The sequence below is a fragment of the Helianthus annuus genome, chromosome 16 (genome assembly GCF_002127325.2).
Source record: "Helianthus annuus cultivar XRQ/B chromosome 16, HanXRQr2.0-SUNRISE, whole genome shotgun sequence".
Classification (NCBI taxonomy): domain Eukaryota; kingdom Viridiplantae; phylum Streptophyta; class Magnoliopsida; order Asterales; family Asteraceae; genus Helianthus; species Helianthus annuus.
The window spans coordinates 57,983,170-58,006,627 of NC_035448.2; the positions used below are offsets into that span (position 1 = coordinate 57,983,170).

Genomic DNA, 23,458 nt, shown 5'->3' on the forward strand with positions numbered 1-23,458 from the left:
TTTATTTGCTGTTTAAGACAATATTCCCTTCTCTCTTCCTTGCTTCCCTCTATTCTTTTGGACTTCTAATATACAAGCCTTTCCTAAGGCTAACACAATACACACATGGAAGCTGTGAAGACACTCATGTAACACAATCGAAATGATTCATCAAAACAGGGGTGATTCCCATATTTGGTGATGATTTTCATTCAGCTTAAATTTGATTTTTGCACGAAATCTACCCTCAAGATTAGGAGTGACATCCATACCTTGATGGGAATTTCCATTTCATATTCTAGTGGACCCTCATCTTTGGATGAGTACCAACCACATCAGGGTACGATGTTATCAAGTTAGAGGTGAAACTCGCATCTTGTTAACTAGTCCCATTCCTTGATTTTCAATCTCGCCAAAGTTTCGATTTTCCCAATCGGTTAAGGACGTGTAGTAACTGGAAGGACAAATATCGTTAGTCGCTCCTCGATGAGAGTATTTGTCTATTAGGCCAAAGCACGTCTCCTTAATTCGAAAAGGATTTCGATTCACTTTGGAATAGTCTTATGTTACGTTCCGTGACAATCCATATTTTTATGATAAATCTCTTTTTATGTTATCTCAATTATCATGTGATTTACATTTGAGCGTTATCTTCATTTCAAGTTTGGGAACACGAATCACGTTATTATCGCAATCTAAAACAATTAATAATTACTCCTTCGTGAACAAACTAAATTTATCTTGCTTTCATTATACATGATATTCTATGTGTAACATTATGTTATTCTATGTGAAACTATTTGACAATTTATGTGAAAAACAATGTGCTATGTGATGCATACATGAAATCAATTTTTTCCTAAACAAAAACATTATGATTAAAAGTCTCATCCATTCCTTGTTTTGAATTTCTAGATGTCGTCATCTCGTCAGTACTCTCACTCTCCCAGAAAATCCAAGGCTAACTCCAAAAAGAAAATGCTGACGTTCATGGCAAATCAGATTGCCAGAATCGTGCCAAAGATAGTGTCTGAGATTCAAGCCTCCAGCACTCCCAATCATTCTGGCGATTCTCACGTAGTACAGCCTAAACCAGTCTCGTTCAACTACAAACACTTCACTGCCTGTAACCCCAAAACTTTCACTGGGAAGGATGGAGTGACAGCTATATTGGAATGGTTTGACAGCATGGAAGTCACGTTCATAAATAGTGAATGTCCAGAGGAACTCAAGGTGCGAAGTGCCACTGGTGTTTTCCAAGCCAGGGCACTAGACTGGTGGACTAACGAGAGAAACATTCGATCCAATGAGCTAGCTTACGCGTTGTCTTGGGAAGAGCTCAGGCAGCTTATGATGGAGGAATTCTGCCCTCCTCATGAGCAGCAGAAGTTAGAAGAAGAGTTCTGGACCCTCAAACAAGTTGGGGATGAAAACCTTGCATACACTACCCGGTTCAAGCAGTTGTGTTTTATCGTGCCTCATTTGGTGTTGACCACAGAACGCACCATTCGGAAGTATATCAATGGGTTGCCTCCTACGATGCGTGATACCATCGAGGCGGCTAGGTTGGATAATATTGAGGATGTGTATCGCCTCGCGGCAAGTCTGAATAATAATCGAGTTCGTGATAAACAAGTCGCAGCAGCATCTAAACCTATGTCCTCCTCAAAACCCGCTCATCAAATCACCCACAACAATAGGGGAAAGAAGCGTGCTCACCAATCTTCAGTTTGCAACGCTGTTACACCAGTTGAAAATCCAAAACCTAACCCAGCAAACCCAGAAAAGAAGCAATACACAGGAACAAACCCTAAGTGCACCACTTGCCACTTTCATCACCCAACTACGAGCCCATGTAGACACTGTACCTCCTGCAATCGCTATGTGCATTTGGCAGCATACTGTCGCAATAACCCAACGACAGCCCAAAACTCAAAGCCAGCAAATGTGGTCAGGGCATGTTTCAAATGTGGGGATCCAACTCACCTACGACCTCAGTGTCCTCAATTGAGGCAAGATTTACAGCAGAAGGCACCACAAGGCCGTGCATTTGTTATCAATGCTCAGCAAGTGCGCAACGACAATGAGGTCGTGAACGGTACATTCCTCGTTAATAATTTGTATGCTTCTATTTTATTTGATACTGGTGCAGATAAATGTTTTGTATCTGTAGAATTTGAACCATTGTTAAAATGCACACGCTCAAAACTACCTAAGTCATTCCCAGTCGAAGTTGCCAATGGCAAGTCTATTCGTGTCGATTCTGTTCTTCGTGATTGTACTCTCACTTTGAATGATCATGCCTTTTCAATTGACCTCATACCCATGGAGTTGGGTACTTTCGATATCATAGTAGGCATGGATTGGCTTCGAAAGAACCATGCTGAAATTGCCTGTTTCGAAAAATACGTTCGTTTGCCTCTTCCATCAGGCGATACCCTACATGTTTATGGGGATCGACCTTCCAAAGGTCTAAAGCTAATGTCGTGCACACAAGCGAATAGATACTTACGTAAAAAGTACTTTGCCTTTTTAGCCCACGTAGTGGAAGAAAAGGGCAAGGGAAAATGCGTACGCGATTTTCCAGTTGTGCGTGAATTCCCAGAAGTTTTTCCTGAGGATTTACCTGGTCCTCCTCCTCCTCGATCAGTTGACTTTCGTATCGACCTTGTGCCTGGTGCAACTCCTGTTGCACGAGCTCCGTATCGCCTTGCACCCTCTGAGATGCAAGAGCTCTCCAGCCAACTTCAGGAGCTTCTTGACAAGGGTTTCATTCGACCCAGTACCTCTCGTTGGGGTGCTCCTGTTCTATTCGTTAAAAAGAAAGATGGTTCATTTCGAATGTGTATCGATTATCGAGAGCTCAACAAGCTTACTATCAAAAATCGATATCCACTTCCTCGCATCGACGACCTCTTTGATCAACTCCAAGGTGCAAGTTATTTCTCCAAGATCGATCTTCGATCTGGCTATCATCAACTTCGTGTCCTCGAAGAGGATATCCCAAAAACCGCATTTCGAACACGCTATGGACACTACGAGTTCGTAGTCATGCCTTTTGGTCTGACTAACGCGCCCGCCGTGTTCATGGATTTGATGAATCGTGTTTGCAAACCTTATCTAGATCGATTCGTGATTGTCTTCATTGATGACATCCTAATTTATTCAAAATCTCGAGTCGATCACGAGCGTCATTTACGTCTCATACTCGAACTTTTGCGAAGTGAACGTTTATACGCAAAGTTCTCAAAGTGTGAATTCTGGATCAAGGAAGTCCAATTCCTTGGACATGTCGTTAGCGAAAAAGGTATTCATGTCGACCCTGCTAAAATTGAAGCTGTCAAAAGTTGGATTGCACCTAAAAACCCATCAGAAATTCGTTCATTCCTAGGATTGGCGGGTTACTACTGTCGATTCATCTCAAATTTTTCTAAGATAGGTGTTCCCCTCACTATGTTGACCCAAAAGGAAAAACCTTTCGTTTGGGGTCACGAGCAGGAAGAAGCTTTTCAAACCCTCAAGGACATGCTTTGCAATGCTCCTATCTTAACCCTACCTGACGGTAATGATGACTTCGTAGTATATTGCGATGCATCAAATCGTGGTCTTGGTTGCGTCCTTATGCAACGAGGCAAGGTCATTGCGTACGCTTCTCGCCAATTAAAGATTCATGAGAAAAATTACACTACTCATGATCTTGAACTTGGTGCAGTCGTTTTCGCATTAAAAATATGGCGTCACTACCTCTATGGTACGAAATGTGTTGTATACACTGATCACAAAAGTCTACAACATATATTCAATCAAAAAGAACTAAATATGCGTCAACGTCGTTGGGTGGAATTACTTAACGACTATGACTGCGAAATTTGCTACCATCCTGGAAAGGCGAATGTCGTAGCTGATGCCCTGAGTCGTAAGACTCATTCCTATCGTATGCGTTGTTTTCAAGTGTCAAGTGACCTTCACAATTGTATTCGTGAGGCACAGTTTGCGTCAGCTAACGAAGGAAGTCTGCTCGTCGAAATCTGTGGTGCCTCTATGGATCAACTTGTGACGAAATCAGACGGACTTCAATATTATCTTAATCGCATTTGGGTACCAAATCGCGACAATCTTCGTAAATTTATCATGAACGAGGCTCATAAGTCTAAATACTCAATACATCCTGGTGCTGATAAGATGTATCATGATCTTCGAACATCTTATTGGTGGCCTGGTATGAAGAATGATATAGCCTTGTATGTCTCAAAATGTCTTACCTGCTCGAAGGTTAAAGCAGAGCATCAGCGTCCCTCTGGTTTGCTTGAACAACCAGAAATTCCTGTTTGGAAGCGGGATAGTATTGCAATGGATTTTATAACTAAACTTCCTCGAACCTCATCTGGTAATGATAGTATTTGGGTCATCGTTGATCGTTTGACCAAGTCAGCCCATTTCTTACCTATTCGGGAAGACTTCAAAGTTGAAAAACTTGCTCGAGTCTATACTGATGAAATCATCTGTCGTCATGGCATACCTCGTGACATCATTTCAGACCGTGATGGTCGTTTCACGTCTCGCCTATGGCAAACTTTTCAATCAGCTATGGGTACTCATTTAAATCTTAGTACAGCCTTCCATCCTCAAACAGATGGACAGACTGAGCGTACCATTCAAACTCTCGAAGATATGCTTCGATGCTGTGTCATTGATTTTGGTGGTAGTTGGGATGTGCATTTGCCTCTGGTCAAATTCTCGTACAATAACAGCTATCACTCCAGCATTCAAATGGCCCCATTCGAAGCATTATATGGGCGAAAATGTCGATCACCAATCAGTTGGCACGAAATTGGTGATAAGCAATTTACTGGTCCTGAGCTTATTCAAGAAACCACGGACAAGATTCTTCAAATCCGTGACAATTTACTCAAGGCCAGGAATCGACAAAAGAGTTACGCAGATAAAGGGCGCAAACCCATGGAATTCAATGTTGGGGATCAAGTATTACTTAAAGTATCTCCATGGAAAGGGGTTGTTCGATTCGGTAAAAAGGGTAAACTTGCCCCTCGTTACGTTGGACCTTTCAAAATCCTCGAACGAGTTGGCAAGGTAGCGTATTTGCTGGATCTACCACAGGAACTGAGTAACGTTCATCCGACATTTCACGTTTCAAATCTCAAGAAATGTCTAGCTGATGAAGGACTTCATGTCCCAGTCGACGACTTGCAAATCAACGATACGCTTCATTTCGTGGAAAGACCAGTTGAAATTGTGGATCAAGGTACCAAGCAGCTCAGACGCAGCAAAATTTGCATTGTAAAAGTACGATGGGAAGGCAAGCTTGGTGCTGAGTTTACTTGGGAACTCAAAAGTGACATGATGGCAAAGTATCCACATCTCTTCGATCAGTCTTCTTCTTAAGATTTCGAGGACTAAATCTCCTAAAGTAGGGGAGACTGTGACACCTCGTATTTTCAATCTTTCCATTTTTGGCAAGTCTACTTGTACTTTCTATTTTTGTAAGTTGTACCTTTGTGGTATTTGGTTTTATTCCCAGATTGTACTCGAGACTTGAAATCATAATGAAAGTGCATTACTTTGTTCATATTTGTGTTTGGATACTATGTATCGTCAAAACAATTAAAAACATGTTGAAACTATGTTAAACACGTAAAAACAGTGAAAATACATCTTAATCTCAGCTCTCAAATTCATCATTTCCAAGAGATTACCCTAAACCGTACAAAAATCGGGAATTTATACGTTAATTCGGTAAAAATATCAAAACTTGGGTTAAATTAATTTTTATAGTATTCTTTTAATATTTTAAATAAGTAAATTAGTAATTAAAATTAAATAAATAAATATATTAAATTGAATTTTTAATGATTTTTGTTAGTTTTGGTTAGTTAAACTAACTCAGTTAGTAAAAACCCAGTTAAATCAACTAACTGGGTTAATTTTATCAAAGGGCAGCACTAACTGAGTTAGAAAACTCAGTTAGTGACTAACCCAGTTAGTCAGACTAACTGTTAGTAAAAAAAGGGGGTCTCTTGGGTGAGAACCGGCCCTTGTGCGGGTTCGAACCCGGGTCTCTCGTATAACATACACGCGTACTAACCACTCGGCCGGGCATGCCACATCCAAACTATATTGAAATCAAATGATATTTAACGACTAATTAAATGCTTCGAAATTAAACTTAACCGCCAAACTGATTCATCTTCTCCGACCTTTGAATGGATTACTGGAAAATCGAAGTCTGTTCATGATTTGTAACCGAAACCTGCACTCCCTTATAAACACGACCAAACCTCAAACATTTGGCCCCTTCACACCCGAGCACCGAAGAAAAAAAAACGTAACTACGCCGAAAACTTTTGGAACATCGCCGTCGGGAACCTTCGACCACCACCGTTTGCCGCCATCTGCAACCGGTCCGGTGACCTTGTCCGGTACAAATTCCGGTAACCGATTCTCTCTTCTTTTTCGGTAATTTGTTACAGTTTTATTTACTATTATTATTATTATTATTACATATCATCAGATTTAATCATAATATTATTACTATTTATAATCAGTAATATTAACTATAATATATGTGAAATCAGAAATTTATTTGATATTGTTACTTTATGTAATCAGAATTTTTATTTTATAATAAATCAGAATTATTATATTTATTAATCAGAAATATTATTAATATGATTAATCAGATTTATAAATATTTTTAAATCAGATTTTTATAACAGAAATTTATTTCCTATTTCTTTTTAATAATCAGAATTTTACAACAAAATAATCAGATTATTTTTAGATTTTCAGAATTTTTATATAAAATCAGAATTAATTAACAGAATTATTATTTAAATTATTATTTAAATCCGAATTATTATTCTTTATTTATTCAGATTTATTATTTTATATAATCAGATTTATTATTTTATCTAAATCATAATTATTATATAATAAACAGATTTACTATTTTATTTAGATTAGAATTATTATTATATATATAATAATCAGATTTATTATTTTAAATCAGAATTATTAATCTATATTATTAATATTAATAATAATCAGAATTATTACTTTATATATATCAGAATTATTATTTTTAAATACATAATAATTAGGAATTATTATTTATATAATCCAGAATTTTAGTAATAATATTTATAATACTTTGGTAAAATCAGAAATATTATTTTAATAGTATATAAAAATCAGTATTTATTTTTACTCACTTATTTATAAATAAATTGACATGTATTTCATTAAATACAAAATATATAAAAATGAGACATATGATTATTATTTTAGAAATGTTAATATTATTTTTATAAATTCCTTGTTATTTAAATAATCTCTAAATTCCCAATATTTAACAATCCTCAAAATTAATAGGGTAAATCTCTTGTGCACATTCTCTTGGGCAATCTCTTGTTTTAACCTTTTTCAAGAAAAACGCAACGCAACCTAAGGTGAGTATACATGACCCATTTTCTATTTTATCACATTTTGGGTGCTGTATGCATTTCTATATCAAACACACTATGTTAAACACTTTTGCACTATCAATCCACATTTCATGTGAATCTATTTGACTCATGTTAATCATGTTATGCTACTGTTAAACATTTATGACTGTGTGTTCATTAACTTTGCAAGCCTCCCCTAACAATGGCAGCGCTGTAGGTTGAGAAACGCCCCTCCCATAATATTATGGGTATTGTTAGGTTTATTCTATGTTACTCATGTTACCACCCTTCTAGGGTTAGGCTATGTTAATAGCGTTAAACTTTGATTTGAACACATAGATATCATCGTTGCGAGTATAACTGTTAATATGAACTCATGTAGTCACGTGGATTTGAACATGTTAAACTATTTCAAACATATTATACTATATTCAAACTTGTATACTCGCCAACATGTTTTGTTTACTTTATTTTAAATGCATACTGCAGGATGAGGAAGTCAAGATTTGAAGAAATGAATAGGATGGCCTAGAAACCCACTTTTGAAATAAATTATGTTTAATGATTGTTATTTCCTTTTATGACAATGTATGAAACTTTGCAATTTTAATAAATGAAATTTAATTATATTGTCACATGTAGTGTTATGATGTTTTGAGCAGTTTGTACGTCTCATCCCGATGTTTCCGCCATCGGTTGGGGTGTGACAATATAGACCGTGGAGATATGAATGGTGAAAATCTTTCATTTTATATAGACAGTAAAATAATGTCAAGACACCACGGACAAACGATAAGGAAGAATCACCTTCAACATAAGAAACTAGTAATTAAAGTCATTAATACAAAACCAGTTAAAAGTGCAAAAGATTAAAAATAAAAAGTATTACACTAGACACTTGTCTTCACCAAGTGATGTAAGAGACTTAGGCAAACATGGCCTTTGATTGTCAAGAACTCTTACGATCAATCTTGGATCCCGAGACGACTCACACACTCTATGATGGACAATGGATGATGGTGGTGGATGATGGTGTTGTGATGGTGGTGGGTGGTGGGTGGTGGGTGAAGTGTGAGAGAGGTGGTGTGCCAAGGGATGAGTTGCAAGAGCTCCAAACACTCCTATTTATAGGCTGAACAGAAGCTCGGACACGGCCCTGTGCCCGCTGGGCACGGCCCCGTGTCCAACTCTGTCTCCCTCTTCATTAATTGTAATTCGCAATTACAATAAATGCGCCTGTAGGAGGTCTGACCACGCCCCCGTGTCCGCCGGGCACGGCCCCGTGGTGAGCAGTAGAAGCTTCTATGAGTTTGTCTTTTCTGCTGACACTTGGGCACGGCGGGGCGTGTTCAGCTTGCTGCCTTCTTGATTTTGCTTAGGAAGATGCTGTCGGGGGATCGGGCATGCCACGTTTGTTCCTTTTCTTGTATTTATGTTAGATTAGCTGCCTTTTTGTTTCTTTTGTTCATTTGAGCTCATTTAATCCTTAAAATACAAAAGGAAGAGAAAAGCATACTTTTTCCAACATTAGTACTAAAAAAGGGTTAGTATTATGCCACATTTGATGTAATTTATATGTTGCATTTTGTGCACATCAAAGACGATACATTCGAAAAGAAGATTTTCGATAATGAAAAGTTTATATAAAATTAAACATGACGTGATGTGATCACGGTCAAGAAAAGCAATATGAAATATAACCACGTTATAGCTTGAACTATGAAATGGGGATAATAAAAGTTTATAAGCCTCGAGAAGGCAAAATGGATATACCCGAGCGATGGGGTATAAGGTAACCGATGACTAATAAGTCTAACCGCCAAGACAAGTAATCAATAAAGATAAAGGATACGAGCTGAAGGTAACGGCCCACGAGGCATTACACATGAAAGGCGCATACGCTAAGGGCATTACCATACTTTCCTAGTAAGATTAGTAAATGGGGCAATGCTCAAGTAAAATACCGTAATCAGGTTCAATAAATTTAACCCAACGAACTACGTGATAAGGGTTTCGAGGATGAAACCTCTTTAAGGGGGGGTAGACTTGTAACACCCCAAAGACGGGTTTGTTATTTATATTAAATTAACCAAAAAAATAAACGGGTAAAATGTCGTTAGTGGTAAAGGTAAACCCGGTAAATATTAGGATTTAAATAAATAAACCAAGCCTAATATAAAAAAAATGATAAATAAAAGCTTTTGAGGAAATAAAGGTTATAAGAAGCCCGAGTTAACGGGACTTAAATAAAACGGGTTATGACCTCCCCGAACTCACTAAGTTAACTAGGAATGTTTAACCTAGTTAACAAGACAAAATATTGTTAAAAATAAGTAGGTTGTAGCCTACTTACTAATTAACAAAACTTGAGGGGCCAAAGGTGGGATAAGTTAAAAGATTAATTATTAAAAACAAAATCAAAACACACACACACAGTATGTTCGATCGACCAGGAGCAAGAGAAAGGGGTTATAAACCCTAACTCAACAAAATCTTCAAATTGAGGGATCAATCGAAGGCCAAATTCAGATTTGAATATATATAAACGATCACCCAGTCAAGGGGATCGTAAGGTATGTCGAAATTTATATTTTGGTGATATTTTGAGATTTTGATAATCATGCATGAACGAAATTCTTGTATGAAAGTTGAATGTCTTAAGAAATTGATGTGAGTTTAAGTCTAGAAACAAAACCCTAGGTGCAAACTTGTTGAATTTGTGCCATAAACTAGTGATTAGTCAACTAATCAAGTATGAGCTAAGTGGGTTTTTGCAATATGATGATGTTAGTGCCTAACTTGTGATTAGAATAATCATATTTGATAGTAAAGGCAAGGTACTTAAACAAATTTCAAGTTTGAGTACTTGACCATAGATGATTCGAATTGGGTCTTGAATGTTGTAATGAAGTTAGTAATTTATTTCATGAATATGGATGATTGAAATCATGATATCTACCAGTTGACATGTAGAACTCGATTATATTAGGTGTTCGGATGAATGCTAATGATATGACGAAACGGGTTTCACTAATAGATGAGGACCCTTAGTTCTTGTGAAATGAATAAATAAGTTAGCTTTGATAATCGCTTGAAATAGTTGAAGTGTTGGAAATATAATGAACCGGGTTAAAAGATTAGTTAAAACGGTGGCTAAAAAGAACGCCTACCGGGTAAATTGTGAATGCCTAAACTAGTTAATGAACTTGAATGTGCATTTTATATGCTAATGGGCATTTAACTTTTTAAAAAAGTCAAACTGGCCTAGAATACGATTAATGATAATTTTGGATATAAAACGTGTAAGGTGGAATAATCGTATTAAATTATGATTAAACTAACAACCTTGTAAACGATGATGATAGTTTGACGCTTAACAAGCTAGGTGGAAGCTTGGAGGAGGAAGCGGGTCAAACGAATCAAGAAGGAGAAGAAAAGCGAAATTTGGATGCGAGGTAAGTAAAGCTTACACCTTTTGTATGATACGTATTTATTTTATGAGCTATAAAATATGATAAAGGTAATATCCAAAATATGGGTTCCGACGCGATATGAATACGGGTCGGAATAAATTTAAATGATAAAAACCATGGTTAATGGTAGAAAAGGGGTAAAATAGAAATTTTAGTCAAGTGTCGACTAATGTAAATTGAGGTTGAAAGGATACCCATGGCGTAAGCCAAAATGGGTTAAGTATGTAAGAAAAAAAAGAATTTACGAAAAAGAAATCTTGGCGTAAAATCCGAAATGGGTCGGATGCATGAATTAGATATTCTATTACCAAGTTTTTATAAATTTTATTGTTTGGTCCGTTAGGCCGAACGGGTCAAATGATAGTAATGACACCATTTGACAAAAGCGACTAATGTTGGGTTGTCAAGTTATATGTTCACAGGAGCGAATAGAAATTTGGATAATCGCGTCGCCATAAAATATCGATTAACAAAAGCGGGGTATAAAACGGGTCTATATGTTGACTCGAGCCAAGTACGCATATATAGATTTATAGTTAAACGTGCAATGTTGGTCAAATGTCTTAGAGAAAGACCCTCGTTGTAAAAAGGAGGGACTAAGTGGATAAAAACGCCCTTGATGGGTAAAGCGGGCAAACGACCTTTAAAGGTTGTGTATAAATGAGTGTTACTACCAAGTAAGTCTTGATAAATGCATAAATTAATTTCATAATACTTTTGAGTCAAACGCCCAAAATGGCCCTTTTCCGTAAAATTGACTAACCGAAGGGTAGTTTTCGGAATAGTTAGATTACCATAGTTAATCCACCACAAATATAGTTGTGGTGGAAGGCAAATAGATATCTTCACATAGAAATAAGATGCGAGTAATGATGAGCGAAAATTTTGCATATATGTTAAAAACCTCTAAATGGGTCAAAATGAAATAGGTGGTTAAATGTTGGTTAAGTGTTAGAAAGTTACAAAATAACCCGGCAAATGTAAGCCCGGATGCAAACCATGTATTTGGAGCGAGAACGCTAATGTTTGACAAGCCCGGGAATGGGTAAAAATGACTAGAAATAACCTTCGTTAATAAACATGTAATATGTTGCTAAAATGAAACAAGTCAAATAATCACATAAAGGATTTATTAGCCAATAGTTAATAAATTAGATTTAATTGTGAACCGAGGTGATAAACCCATTCGTAATATAATTACGGACGCATAGAAACAAGAATCGTGTAAATCGGATTAGTAGATTGAAAGTTATGTAAATTTGAAGTTTGATACTGGAAATAACATAGCTGGGCAAATATGCAGCTCAAAGAAGCAAACATTCTGTCGAAACCAGGTTATCGCGCTACGCGACCATGAACCGGTATCACCGTCGCGTTACGCGACCTCTATCACGGCCCGCGACAGTAAGAGGGCCATGCTCTCGCGGCCCGCGAGGGCTGAATCAGCTGGCAAAAATCCATATTTTGATTGTTTTGATTAGGTAACTTGTTTAAATGGTTTTCAAAGCCTCATACTAATGTTTATGATGGTTTTGAATATAGGTGATCGTTACGGGTCTCCGGAGTCCGGATGAAGATCAAGCGCAGAACAAGAACCGAGCACACAAATAAATGAAGCTTCCACAGAGATCTCGTTTTGTGTTGTAAATAGTGGAATATATCAACATTTTTAACAGAACTTCCAGACTGTGAGCCACGGTTCAGGACCGTGGCCTACGGTTCGCCCAGCTCAAAACAGAACTGCCAGACTGTGAGCCACGGTTCAAGACCGTGGCTTACAGTGTGGCAGTTCTGTTTTCTTTAGCTGGGTAACCATAGGCTACGGTTCAGAACCGTAGCTTATGGTCTAGAAACTCTGAAATGGACATTAACATCAACCGTAGGCTACGGTTGGCAAACCGTAACCTATGGTCGGTTTGAAACAAAATTTTTTATTTTGTTTGTTTGATTGTTTTGAGCTTTCGGGTCCGTATAGACGGGTTCTAAGGTCTCAATTACTAATTTTTATGATCAATTTATAATGTAGGTTTGTTTAAACTTAGGATGGGTGAAGATCAAGCTCCAAAGTGAACCGAACACAAAGAAACTCAAGCTTCCGCAATGGTCTAAGATGTTTTTGTTAAACTAAAACTATCATATGTTATCCTTTGGATGTTTAAAATAGGAATTTAAAGTTTGTAAACTAATCTAATTAGGTTAAGTATTCACGACCTATGAAGCTTCTTATGCATTTTATTGAATTAATAGAATGGGTATTATACCTTATTTAGTAGGAACTTGAAACTTAACGGAAAGTTTTTGTAAACCCGTATTTTCCATAATGAAAATGTGAATATGATAGATTCCTTTTACGCGACCATGAACCGGTATCACCGTCGCGTCACGCGACCTCTGTCGCGGCCCGCGACAATAAGGGGGCCATGCTCTCGCGGCCCGCGAGGGCTGAATCAGCTGGCAAAAATCCATATTTTGATTGTTTTGATCAGGTAACTTGTTTTAAATGGGTTTCAAAGCCTCATACTAATGTTTATGATGGTTTTGAATATAGGTGATCGTTACGGGTCTCCGGAGTCCGGATGAAGATCAAGCGCAGAACAAGAACCGAACACACAAATAAATGAAGCTTCCGCACAGATCTCGTTTTTTGTGTTGTAAATAGTGTAATATATCAACATTTTAAACTAAGTTTTAGAATGTCGTAAACATGTCTAAGCACTCTTGATGTAAAAGTTTTTGACAAGTGGCATTTTTTTAAAATGCTTACTTTAATTGTATATATTAACGTTAAATTAGTATGGGCCTTACAAAGAGCCTAGTCTCGGGATGGTTGCTTAATAAGTTTGGATTTTGTTTAGTTTTTGAGAGCGATCAATTTGTACTTACTAAACGAGGAATGTGTGTTGGTAAGGGCTATGCCCAAAATGGTATGTTCAAACTGAATGTGATGGCAGTCAAAAAGAACATGAATAAAATTGCTACTACTTCTACTTATATGCTTGAGTTTTCTGATTTGAATAAATGGCATGGTAGATTAAGTCACGTAAATTTTAAGTCAATACGCCGTTTAATCAATTTAAATTGTATACCAACATTCCATATTGATTCACATTATAAATGCGAAACATGTGTAGAATCCAAACTTACAAGATCATCATCGAAGTCGGTTGAACGAATAACCGAACCCCTTGATTTAATTCACACCGATTTGTGATTTAAAAGTGGTACCCACAAGAGGTGGAAATGAGTACTTCATCACGTTTATTGATGATAGTACTAAATATTGCTATGTATATTTACTAAAAAGTAAAGATGAAGCAATAAGTAAATTTATCTTGTATAAAACTGAAGTTGAGAATCAAATTCAAAAGAAGATAAAAGCTTTGCGAAGCGATCGAGGAGGCGAATATGTTGCACCTTTTGTCGATTTATGCGCAAAAAGTGGCATTGTACATGAGTGTACACCTCCTTATTCTCCACAATCAAATGGCGTGGCGGAACGAAAGAACCGTACATTGAAAGAAATGATGAACGCCATGTTGATTAGTTCTGGGGTGAGCCAGGAAATGTGGAGGGAAGCCATTCTCTCGGCTAATTATCTTTTGAACAAGATACCACTCAAAAAGAGAGACGAAACTCCATATGAGTTAGGGAAAAGGAAGAAGCCTTCATACAAATACTTGAAAGTGTGGGGGTGCCTAGCAAAGGTGATTGTACCACCTCCTAAGGCTCTTAGGATATGACCCAAAACTGTTGATTGCATATTCATTGGGTATGCGCATTAAAGTAGTGCGCATCGCTTTCTTGTACATGAGTCCAAAAATCCAGATGTACACGTAAACACTATCATGGAGGTGAATCCTAACGTTGTGTCTTACTTTAAAAATGGGTTTCCTTTGAGAAGACAAACACATACAACGTCATCAACACCTAATTTTGAAGTAGGTGAAAGCTCATCTACACCAGTTGATGAGGTAGTTCATGATAAGACACATGAACGATCTGAGGTTGAAGAAGGTGTTCGTAGGCGAAGCAAAAGGCCAAGGGTTGAAAAATCCTTCGGTCCAGACTTCGTTAGCTATATGGTTGAGGGCGAGCCCGATACATATCGCGAAGCAGTTTCCTCTTCAGAAGGACCTCAATGGAAAGAAGCAATAAAGAACAAATTGATTCGATATTGCAAAATCATACTTGGGAGTTAGTAGATCTTCCACCTGGTAGCAAACCACTTAAATATCGTTGGATATTCAAAAGGAAGATGAAAACTGATGGAAGTATTGATAAATACAAGGCTAGGTTGGTGATTAAAGGATTTAGACAAAAGGAAGGTCTAGATTACTTTGATACCTACTCGCCTATGACGCGCATAACCTCGATTAGATTGGTTCTTGCTATAGCGGCTTTAATAAATTTGGAAGTTCACCAAATGGACGTTAAAACCGCATTTCTAAATGGCGATTTAGAAGAAGAGATTTACATGGAGCAACCTGAAGGTTTCTCTGCCCCAGGTCAAGAGGGTAAAGTATGTAAACTCGTCAACCCTTTGTATGGCTTGAAGCAAGCACCAAAACAATGGCACCAAAAGTTTGATCATGTCATGATTGACAATGGTTTCAAAATAATTGAGTGCGACAAATGTGTTTATTTCAAAGACACAAATGAAGGTTATGTGATCTTATGCCTTTATGTAGACGATATACTTATCATTGGGAGTAATGATAAAATTATCAAAGCTACTAAAAGCATGTTGAAAGCGAGATTTGATATGAAAGACATGGGTTTAGCGGATGTGATTCTTGGAGTAAAGATCATAAGAACCCAAGATGGTCTTGTGTTAAGTCAATCTCACTACGTGGATAAAATTCTTGAAAAATTCAACTTGGGAGATACGAGTGTAGCTCGAACTCCAGTTGATACCCCCCAACATCTCAAGAAAAATAAAGGAGATGGAGTTGCTCAGTTAGAGTATTCAAGAATTATTAGCAGTCTAATGTATCTAATGACATGTACTAGACCCAACTTGGCTTACGCGGTGAGTAGGCTAAGTAGATACACCAGCAATCCGTGCGCGGATCATTGGAAAGCTATCACGAGGGTGCTTAGATACATAGGATACACAAGAGATTATGGACTGAATTATACCTGACAACCAGCAGTGATCGAAGGATACACTGATGCAAACTGGATATCGGATAATAAAGATTCAAAGTCAACAAGTGGTTACGTGTTTACACTTGGAGGAGCTGCTATTGCTTGGAAGTCTTCTAAGCAAACGGTCCTAGCAAGATCCACAATGGAATCCGAATTTATCGCCTTGGATAAGTCAGGAGAGGAGACGGAATGGCTACGTCAATTCGTGGAATATATTCCAAGATGGCAAAAGCCTTTGCCAGCCATTTGTATACATTGTGATAGCCAATCAGTGATTGGTAGAGCTCAAAGCTTGATGTACAATGGCAGATCAAGGCATATGCGACGTATACATAACCCGGTACGACAACTACTCTCAACGGGTGTTATCACAATTGATTATGTGAGATCAAAGGATAACTTTGCAGACTTGTTTACAAAAGGCTTAAGCAAAGAGTTAGTAGAAACGTCGTCAAGAGGAATGGGACTAAAGCCCGTGATAAATGGGAATATGAGGGAAACCTAACTTAGTTTATTGGAGATCCCAAGATCTAAGTTCAATAGGACAACTTAATTAGGGGTGGCAATCGTGTCGGGTTGATGGGTTGGCGGGTTGATGGGTTACGGGTTGGCGGGTTGGTGGGTTGAAATGTTCAACCCGGACCCGACCCATAATATTATTCGGGTCAAAGATTTCAACCCTAACCCGACCCATCTTAATTCGGGTCAACCCGAACCCGACCTGTTTAACCCATATTTCTAAATAAGTGATATAAGTTGACGATTTATAAACGAGTTGTCCGGTTTTAAGCGGGTTATCGATAACATGTTTAATGATGAGTATGAGTGTGATAAATAAATAATATAATGTGTCAAAATTAACATTATTATAACTAACCATGTCTAATAGAAACCGAAAAAACAAAAACAAAAATATAAAAGATTTTTTTATCTAAATAGTTAAACGGGTTAATGGGTCAACCCGAACCCAACCCATTTTTAATACGGGTCAACCCGAACCCGACCTGTTTTTTTAAACGGGTCGTGTTAGTCGACCCAAACCGGTTTTTTCCGTGTCGGGTTCGGGTCGGGATAACGGGTCATGTCAAGAATTGCGTCCCCTAAACTTAATCATATTACCAAAACGGAGTCACTGTGGGGGAGTACCCCAAACTAAATAAAAGGGAGTTATATATACTTCCTAGTCCATTCCAATCAGTGACATGAAGTGAGGTTAAGCATGTTGAGGTTAAGTATTTTGAGTAAATCCAAATTAACCATGATGTTTTTAATGATTCAGAGGAATCACCTATGTTGGAGAGAAGTGGGGTCGCTTCGAATGGATTTGTGGGGTGCGCAAATCCTAGAGCTCTCGCAGAACCAGGCTAGTGTTTCAGGACCATAATAGGACACGACAATGAGGGGTTGGCCAAACCAGGGAGAGTATTGTGTGAAGTGTATTGTCATTTACACAAATGGGGGTATGTTCAAGGACATCGCGTCTACAAACCGCTAGTAAGCTAAGTATGCTTCACAAAAGAGGGTTCAAAGGCAACAACCTACCTATCTTGCAATACTCAACTGTCGAAGTTTATCATTTAAAAAGTGTAAGGAAAGATCGATTTCCATACATGTGGGGGGATATTGTTGGAAATTTGATGAAAATAGCATTTTTCATGTGGGGGATTGTTGGAAAATTGGTGAAAATAGCATTTTTCACAAATATAGGAAACTGATTTTTCCTATTTTGGACTAGAAGTAAATATAAGAAAATGAGCGGGTCTTATATATTTATGTGTGGGCTTGTGTTCTATGTTGGAAGAGCTTCGCAACGAACTAAACCACGTCCAAAACGGAGCTAAGATGAATGAGATATCGATACTCAAAGTTGGGTGTTTGAAACATTGAATGCTGAAACAAAAGGGAGAGTAGCACATTGTCCCACATAGGAGGAGAGATGAAACTTAAATGGGTATTTAAGTGGTAACTCTCCATCCTTATTGTTTCATGGAAGCACACAGTAACTGTATTCACGAACGGTGCGGAGCACCCTAACTCGTATGCGTGGCGTGGGCGATGAGGCGCAATGTGGCGCTTTGATGGCGCACTTTGCACTTCGCACCGCTTGAGAGCCGCCTTTATATTTTTGACCACGTGCGCGTGGTGGATCACAGGGGTTGCAAGGACCAAGTGGTTGAAGTGGCTTGCGGGTTCGAGGCGCGTGACGTGGCAGTCCGCGCGCGAGTACACGTGGCATGAAGGCGCGCGGTTGCGCGCATGGTGCATGGGCCCTGAGGTGACGTGCGCGGCGCACCAGAGTGAGCCAATACGGCGCGACTGTGTCGTGTGCTTGACCACGTGCGCGTGGTGGATCACAGGGGCTACAAGGTCCAAGTGATTGAAGTGGCGTGCGGGTTCGAGGCGCGTGACGTGGCAGTCTGCGCGCGAGTACATGTGGCATGAAGGCGCGCGGTTGCGCGCATGGTGCATGGGCCTGAGGTGACGTGGCGCACGCGCGCATGGACCTGAGTCAGTGTAGCGCACGCGCGCATAGCAGTGAGCCAAAATGGCGCTCGTGCGCATGAGCGTGCAGATCTGGGCGCGCGCGCACCAGTGTGTCTCGCGTGCGCGCGCAGAGGCTTCCAGCATTTAATAACGAAGCAGTTTCAGTTCAGGATTCGAAACTGACGAGTCAAACGGTTATAACTGCAAATTAAATGACGTATTAAATTGCATTGAAGACGTTTAATGCAATTTAAATCTCTCCTTTAATTCTTTTGACTGTTTCGATTAAGATGCACTATAAATACAGCATCTCCACCACTGCAGAAAAACACCAGCAACACAACAGCAAAATTCAACTTTCTCTCTACAGCGTTCTGATCTTCTCCAACATTCTTCAAGGTATCCTTCGAGTTGTAGGCCATCTCCGGCAGTACGTTGCTTCGGCTGTTGTACCCTGGGAAACAAAACGAGTACTCCTGGGAGACAATTTGTTTTAAGGGAAGCGTGTTGAACATGTGTCTCAGGCAATCTGTTTCTACTCCTTTCTTGTATTTTGGTTTATTTCAGTTGTATTTGTACAAGTTTGTTTAGCTTTCTAATTTTTGTATTGTAATTGTTAAATAAAATTTGTTTTATTTTATTCATTTACGCGAACGGTACCAACAAATTGTTCTTCTAGTTAATAAAAAAATGGATGAAGTTAACCCAATGGACTAAAATGACAATAGTGAAACCTTTTTGGATCCACAAAAGAAAAATGAAACTTTTGTACTAAACTGTCAAAATGGCCCAAACCACATGGCCTAAAATGGCATTTAACTCTAAGAAATATATCTTAATCCAATGGTCCGGTAAGGTTTCTACGGTTAGTTTTCAATAAAAACCATAAACCAAACCTTTTACCACGGTTTGAAAATATTGAAACTGACCAACCAAAAACTAAAATAGAAAACTGACCGTGAAACCAAACCAATAACCGGTTTATACGGTTTCACAGTTTTAAACTGAACCGTAAACACCCATGTATGGAACTAGGACAAGATTTATGACAACTCCTAAAGTAAAAGTCACCGGAAAAAAATATTGTATCAAGTATTATATGTAATATTGAAAATTTATTTAACCACAATGCTTTTCTTCAATTTGTCAACTTAATAGTGTATATTTTCCTAACAGAGATCTCACTGTAGGCTTTTGGCTCGTAAACTTTCACTTATGTATACTTAATGACCAAATAGTCAAATGATTCCCTCTTAAACTTGTAGATGTCATATGTGAAAAAGAAAAATAGCATCACATTCCACACCAAGTAGTGTTGTGATGGATCACACCCTCTTCCGTTTCAAGGGTTCAACTCAAGACACCCCCTTCCCTCTCAAGAAAGGAGGTGGACAGTGATGATGGGTAATGATGTTAGCTGATGATGGGTAATGATGTTTAGCTCCCTGCAAACCTTAGAAAAATTTTAAAAGTGGTTGGGCAAACATTTTTAATGAATCGTCTTTGTAAAAACAAACAATATGCATACGGTAATGTATGCGTGTGGTAAAGCACGGTGCAGACGAAAGTGTGCACAAATCGTTTTTAAAAAAAAATTAAATTGCACATTAGTCTACACGCGTCGAACCATAACTTTATCACACATGTTTTTTACTTAAGCCTGACAAAATTAACTACTATATTACTTTTAGGTGCCAAACAAACTTTGAAATTTTCGATGGTCACAAGATTTCATGTTTTAATAGCTAAGAACATTTTAATACCTAACGTTAACAAAGTTTGATTGTAGTATTCAAACAATTTCTAGGAAAATGAACCATACTCCTTTGAAAACTAAAATTAACATTAGATGCAGAACAAAATTTAATTGTATCTCTTAGATATCAGTTTTGTAAATTCTCATTCAGTTCAGTAAATTGCATCATATCTTCTAACATAAAAAAAAAAAAAAAAAAAAAAAAAAAACTAAAAGAACAATAACCAACAAACAAACTTCATGAGAAAGATAACCAAAAGATAAGATTCCAATCTGTTAAAAAGGGCCAATATCTCCTCCATCCATCAAAGGTCTTAAAACACCAATTAGCCATAACCATGATAAACCTACCCATTTACTGCAACTAGTCATACCACCGAGATTTCTTTGAATTAAAAAAGCATCCTAAAAACAAAAACCAACAGCAGATCAGATCCAACGTTCCTTAAGCCTCCACGTCACCACACTTTTTAGCAATAGGAGTGCAGATTGCCCAGACGACGCCGTACGGGTCCTTCACTTTACCCACGCGCCCACCACAGCACGCGCCTTCACCCTCGCTAATTTCACCATCGGCAACTGCACCAGCCTTAACTGCTGCGTCCACAGCAGCTTCAATGTCCTCGGTCTCTAGGCAGAAAACCAGTCCGGACCCCACCGCTTTATCACTGTTCAAAAGTAATCAAAAAACTATTGAATATTATCTTTGGAAACAGAATGGATGGATTTTATTTTATTTTTTCACGACAAATGATGAAAACAGAACAATCTAGCAAAACCGAATGTTAGAATCAGTATACGTATAAAATTGTTATATAATTATACGAGAATATACGACGATATGTTTGTATAATAAATGATTACAAGTTTTAGAACAATAAACAAGATAATTGTAAAATAGAGGTTTGAACATGTAAAAAGTTACGCAATCGGAGAAAATAAACTCACAAAATCACAAAGAAGAAAACATACACGATTCACAAACAGATCAGTGTAAAACAAATCTTCAAAACACATAAAACAGCGTTAAAAGGAATAGCATTTAAACACAGTTTGTGATTTATATTTTATACATGAAAACGTACGTAATCGGTGAAAATGCAATCATACGAAAGTCATGAGAAGATTGATGTAAAACAAATCTTCAGAACAAATAAAACACCGTTAAAACGGATAAATATAATACAGAGTGTAGTTTAAACATGAAAAACGTACGTAAGCAGAGAAAATGCAATCACACACGAGTAACACACACGATTCACAAACAGATCAGTGTAAAACAACTCTTCATGACAAACTAAACACCTCTAAAAGACACAAAAGCAATACAAAACCTTCAAGCTACACAGATCTTAAAAAATGCACAACATATTATCCATAAACAACCTATAAACACTGCTAGACATTCAAACAAAAACAAAATCTAACACTTACGTAGCGGTAGAATCCTCAGAAACATCAGAAACAAGAAAACTCGAGTTAGCGAGCTTAATCTCAGCAGAAATCAGAACCGGAAGCTCCTGATCAGCCTTCCGCTTCGGATGATTCACACGATTCACCTCCTCAGCACCAAACGCAGCTTTGTAAAACGCAACCGCATCTCCAACCTTCAACGCCTCCACGAACAAGCGCGGCTTCACCGCCGTGAACGTCACAGTCTTCTCCACCGCGGCACCGTTAACCTCCCCGGCGGCCACAGCTCCGTCGTTAACTTCCGTCGCCATTGTTGTTGATAGAAACAAACAAACCCTAAGAGAGAGAATGTAGGAATGAAATGAGAGAAGTTATTGTTGAGAACGGGTAAGGAGGAGGGGGGTTTTATAGAAGCGAAGAAGCGGAACCGTTTGGGTTTGAAATGGAGTTTGGTAATGGGGCTTGGTTTTCGGGTGTAATTGCGATTTTACCACACACTAGTGAGAGGAAGTCGAAGGGGTAGAAAGGGGATTTGAGAGTGGAGGTTTGGGAAAGGGGGTTGAAGTTGGAGGTAATTACGGTGTGTGCCAGTGTAGGTGGATGAAACGCGTGCGACGTGGTGTGCGGTTATGGTGCCACACATGAGAGTCCTGCCTATAAAATAAAAGTTTTGTTTTACGTGATCTTTTTCTATTAAAAATGTGTATATATAACCGCTCAAAATGGATAATAAAATATAATAACATTTATGTATGTGTGTTATCTACTTTTAAGGAGAGTGAAAAATGATATAGAAATCTAACGGTTTCCATTAATCAAAAAGCTTTTTTTTTGTTATTACATTACAAACTATAAATAAGCAACATATATATGCATATGGAAGTTGTACCATAGGTTTTGGGAGTTTTTCAAAAAAAATTGAATTTTTCCTTTTTTAACCCTAAAGTTTAAAGTTTTGACAATTTAAGTTTAAGGTTTCATTCTTTGATAATTTGAAACCTTTTGATTAGTTTGGTTTTTCAATTATAATTCAAAAGTTTCTATCTTTTACAATTTAACCACTTTGATTTTTTTTTTTTACTTTTAACTCAAAGTTTTACATCATTTGCAATTTAACCCCAACATTTTTTAACATTCAACTTTGGTCCCTTATACTTTTCATCTTTCGCAAGTTTTCCGTTTAACGTTTCGTTCTAAGTTAACACGCCGCAACGTGCGTGTGCGGTTTCAACGGTTTTTCATCTATTTTTTCCCGTTTAGCAGACCTTTCGCAGAGCATCTATTTCCCCAGTTTGATAAGTTTGTCGCAACGCACGGGTCAAAGATCAACTTAGTTATTCTTTTTATATTTTACACACAGGTTCACGGTCATGTAAGAGACATTTGACTTTTATCTAATTTGATATATAACTAATGAATTCCCGCCGCATTGCGGCGGGTGGTAATTCTAGTTTGTTGTTAATCATCAAATGTGTTAGTGATTGAATATTTAATTTTGGCATTTAATCTAGTTTACTTTCATCTTCTTCAATCTTATAATTTACGCTTCAACACTATAATTTAACTAAAACTCATTATTTTTTTTTAAAAAAAAACTCATATCTCATTCCCGATGCCTACTCTATATTTTTTTATTTATTTCTTTTTTTTCTTTTATGTTACTTTTTTCCTTTTTTTTATATTGTAACGTATGGGTGTGTGTCGTAGAAATCTTATAGATATGAATAATGACTTTTCATATA

The 23,458-nt window shown here is 37.7% G+C and overlaps 1 protein-coding gene across 1 annotated transcript; it reads right to left on the reverse strand.

The window, feature by feature from the left end:
• Window positions 1–20,524: 20,524 nt before the first annotated feature.
• LOC110915981 (uncharacterized protein At5g48480) lies at window positions 20,525–22,097 on the reverse strand. Its single transcript, XM_022160730.2, has 2 exons — window positions 21,738–22,097; window positions 20,525–20,971 (listed from the first exon to the last, which is right to left on the reverse strand). The coding sequence occupies exons 1-2, from the start codon at window positions 22,025–22,027 to the stop codon at window positions 20,749–20,751; spliced, it is 513 nt and encodes a 170-aa protein (XP_022016422.1). The 5' UTR covers window positions 22,028–22,097; the 3' UTR covers window positions 20,525–20,748.
• Between the last annotated feature and the right edge of the window lie 1,361 nt (window positions 22,098–23,458).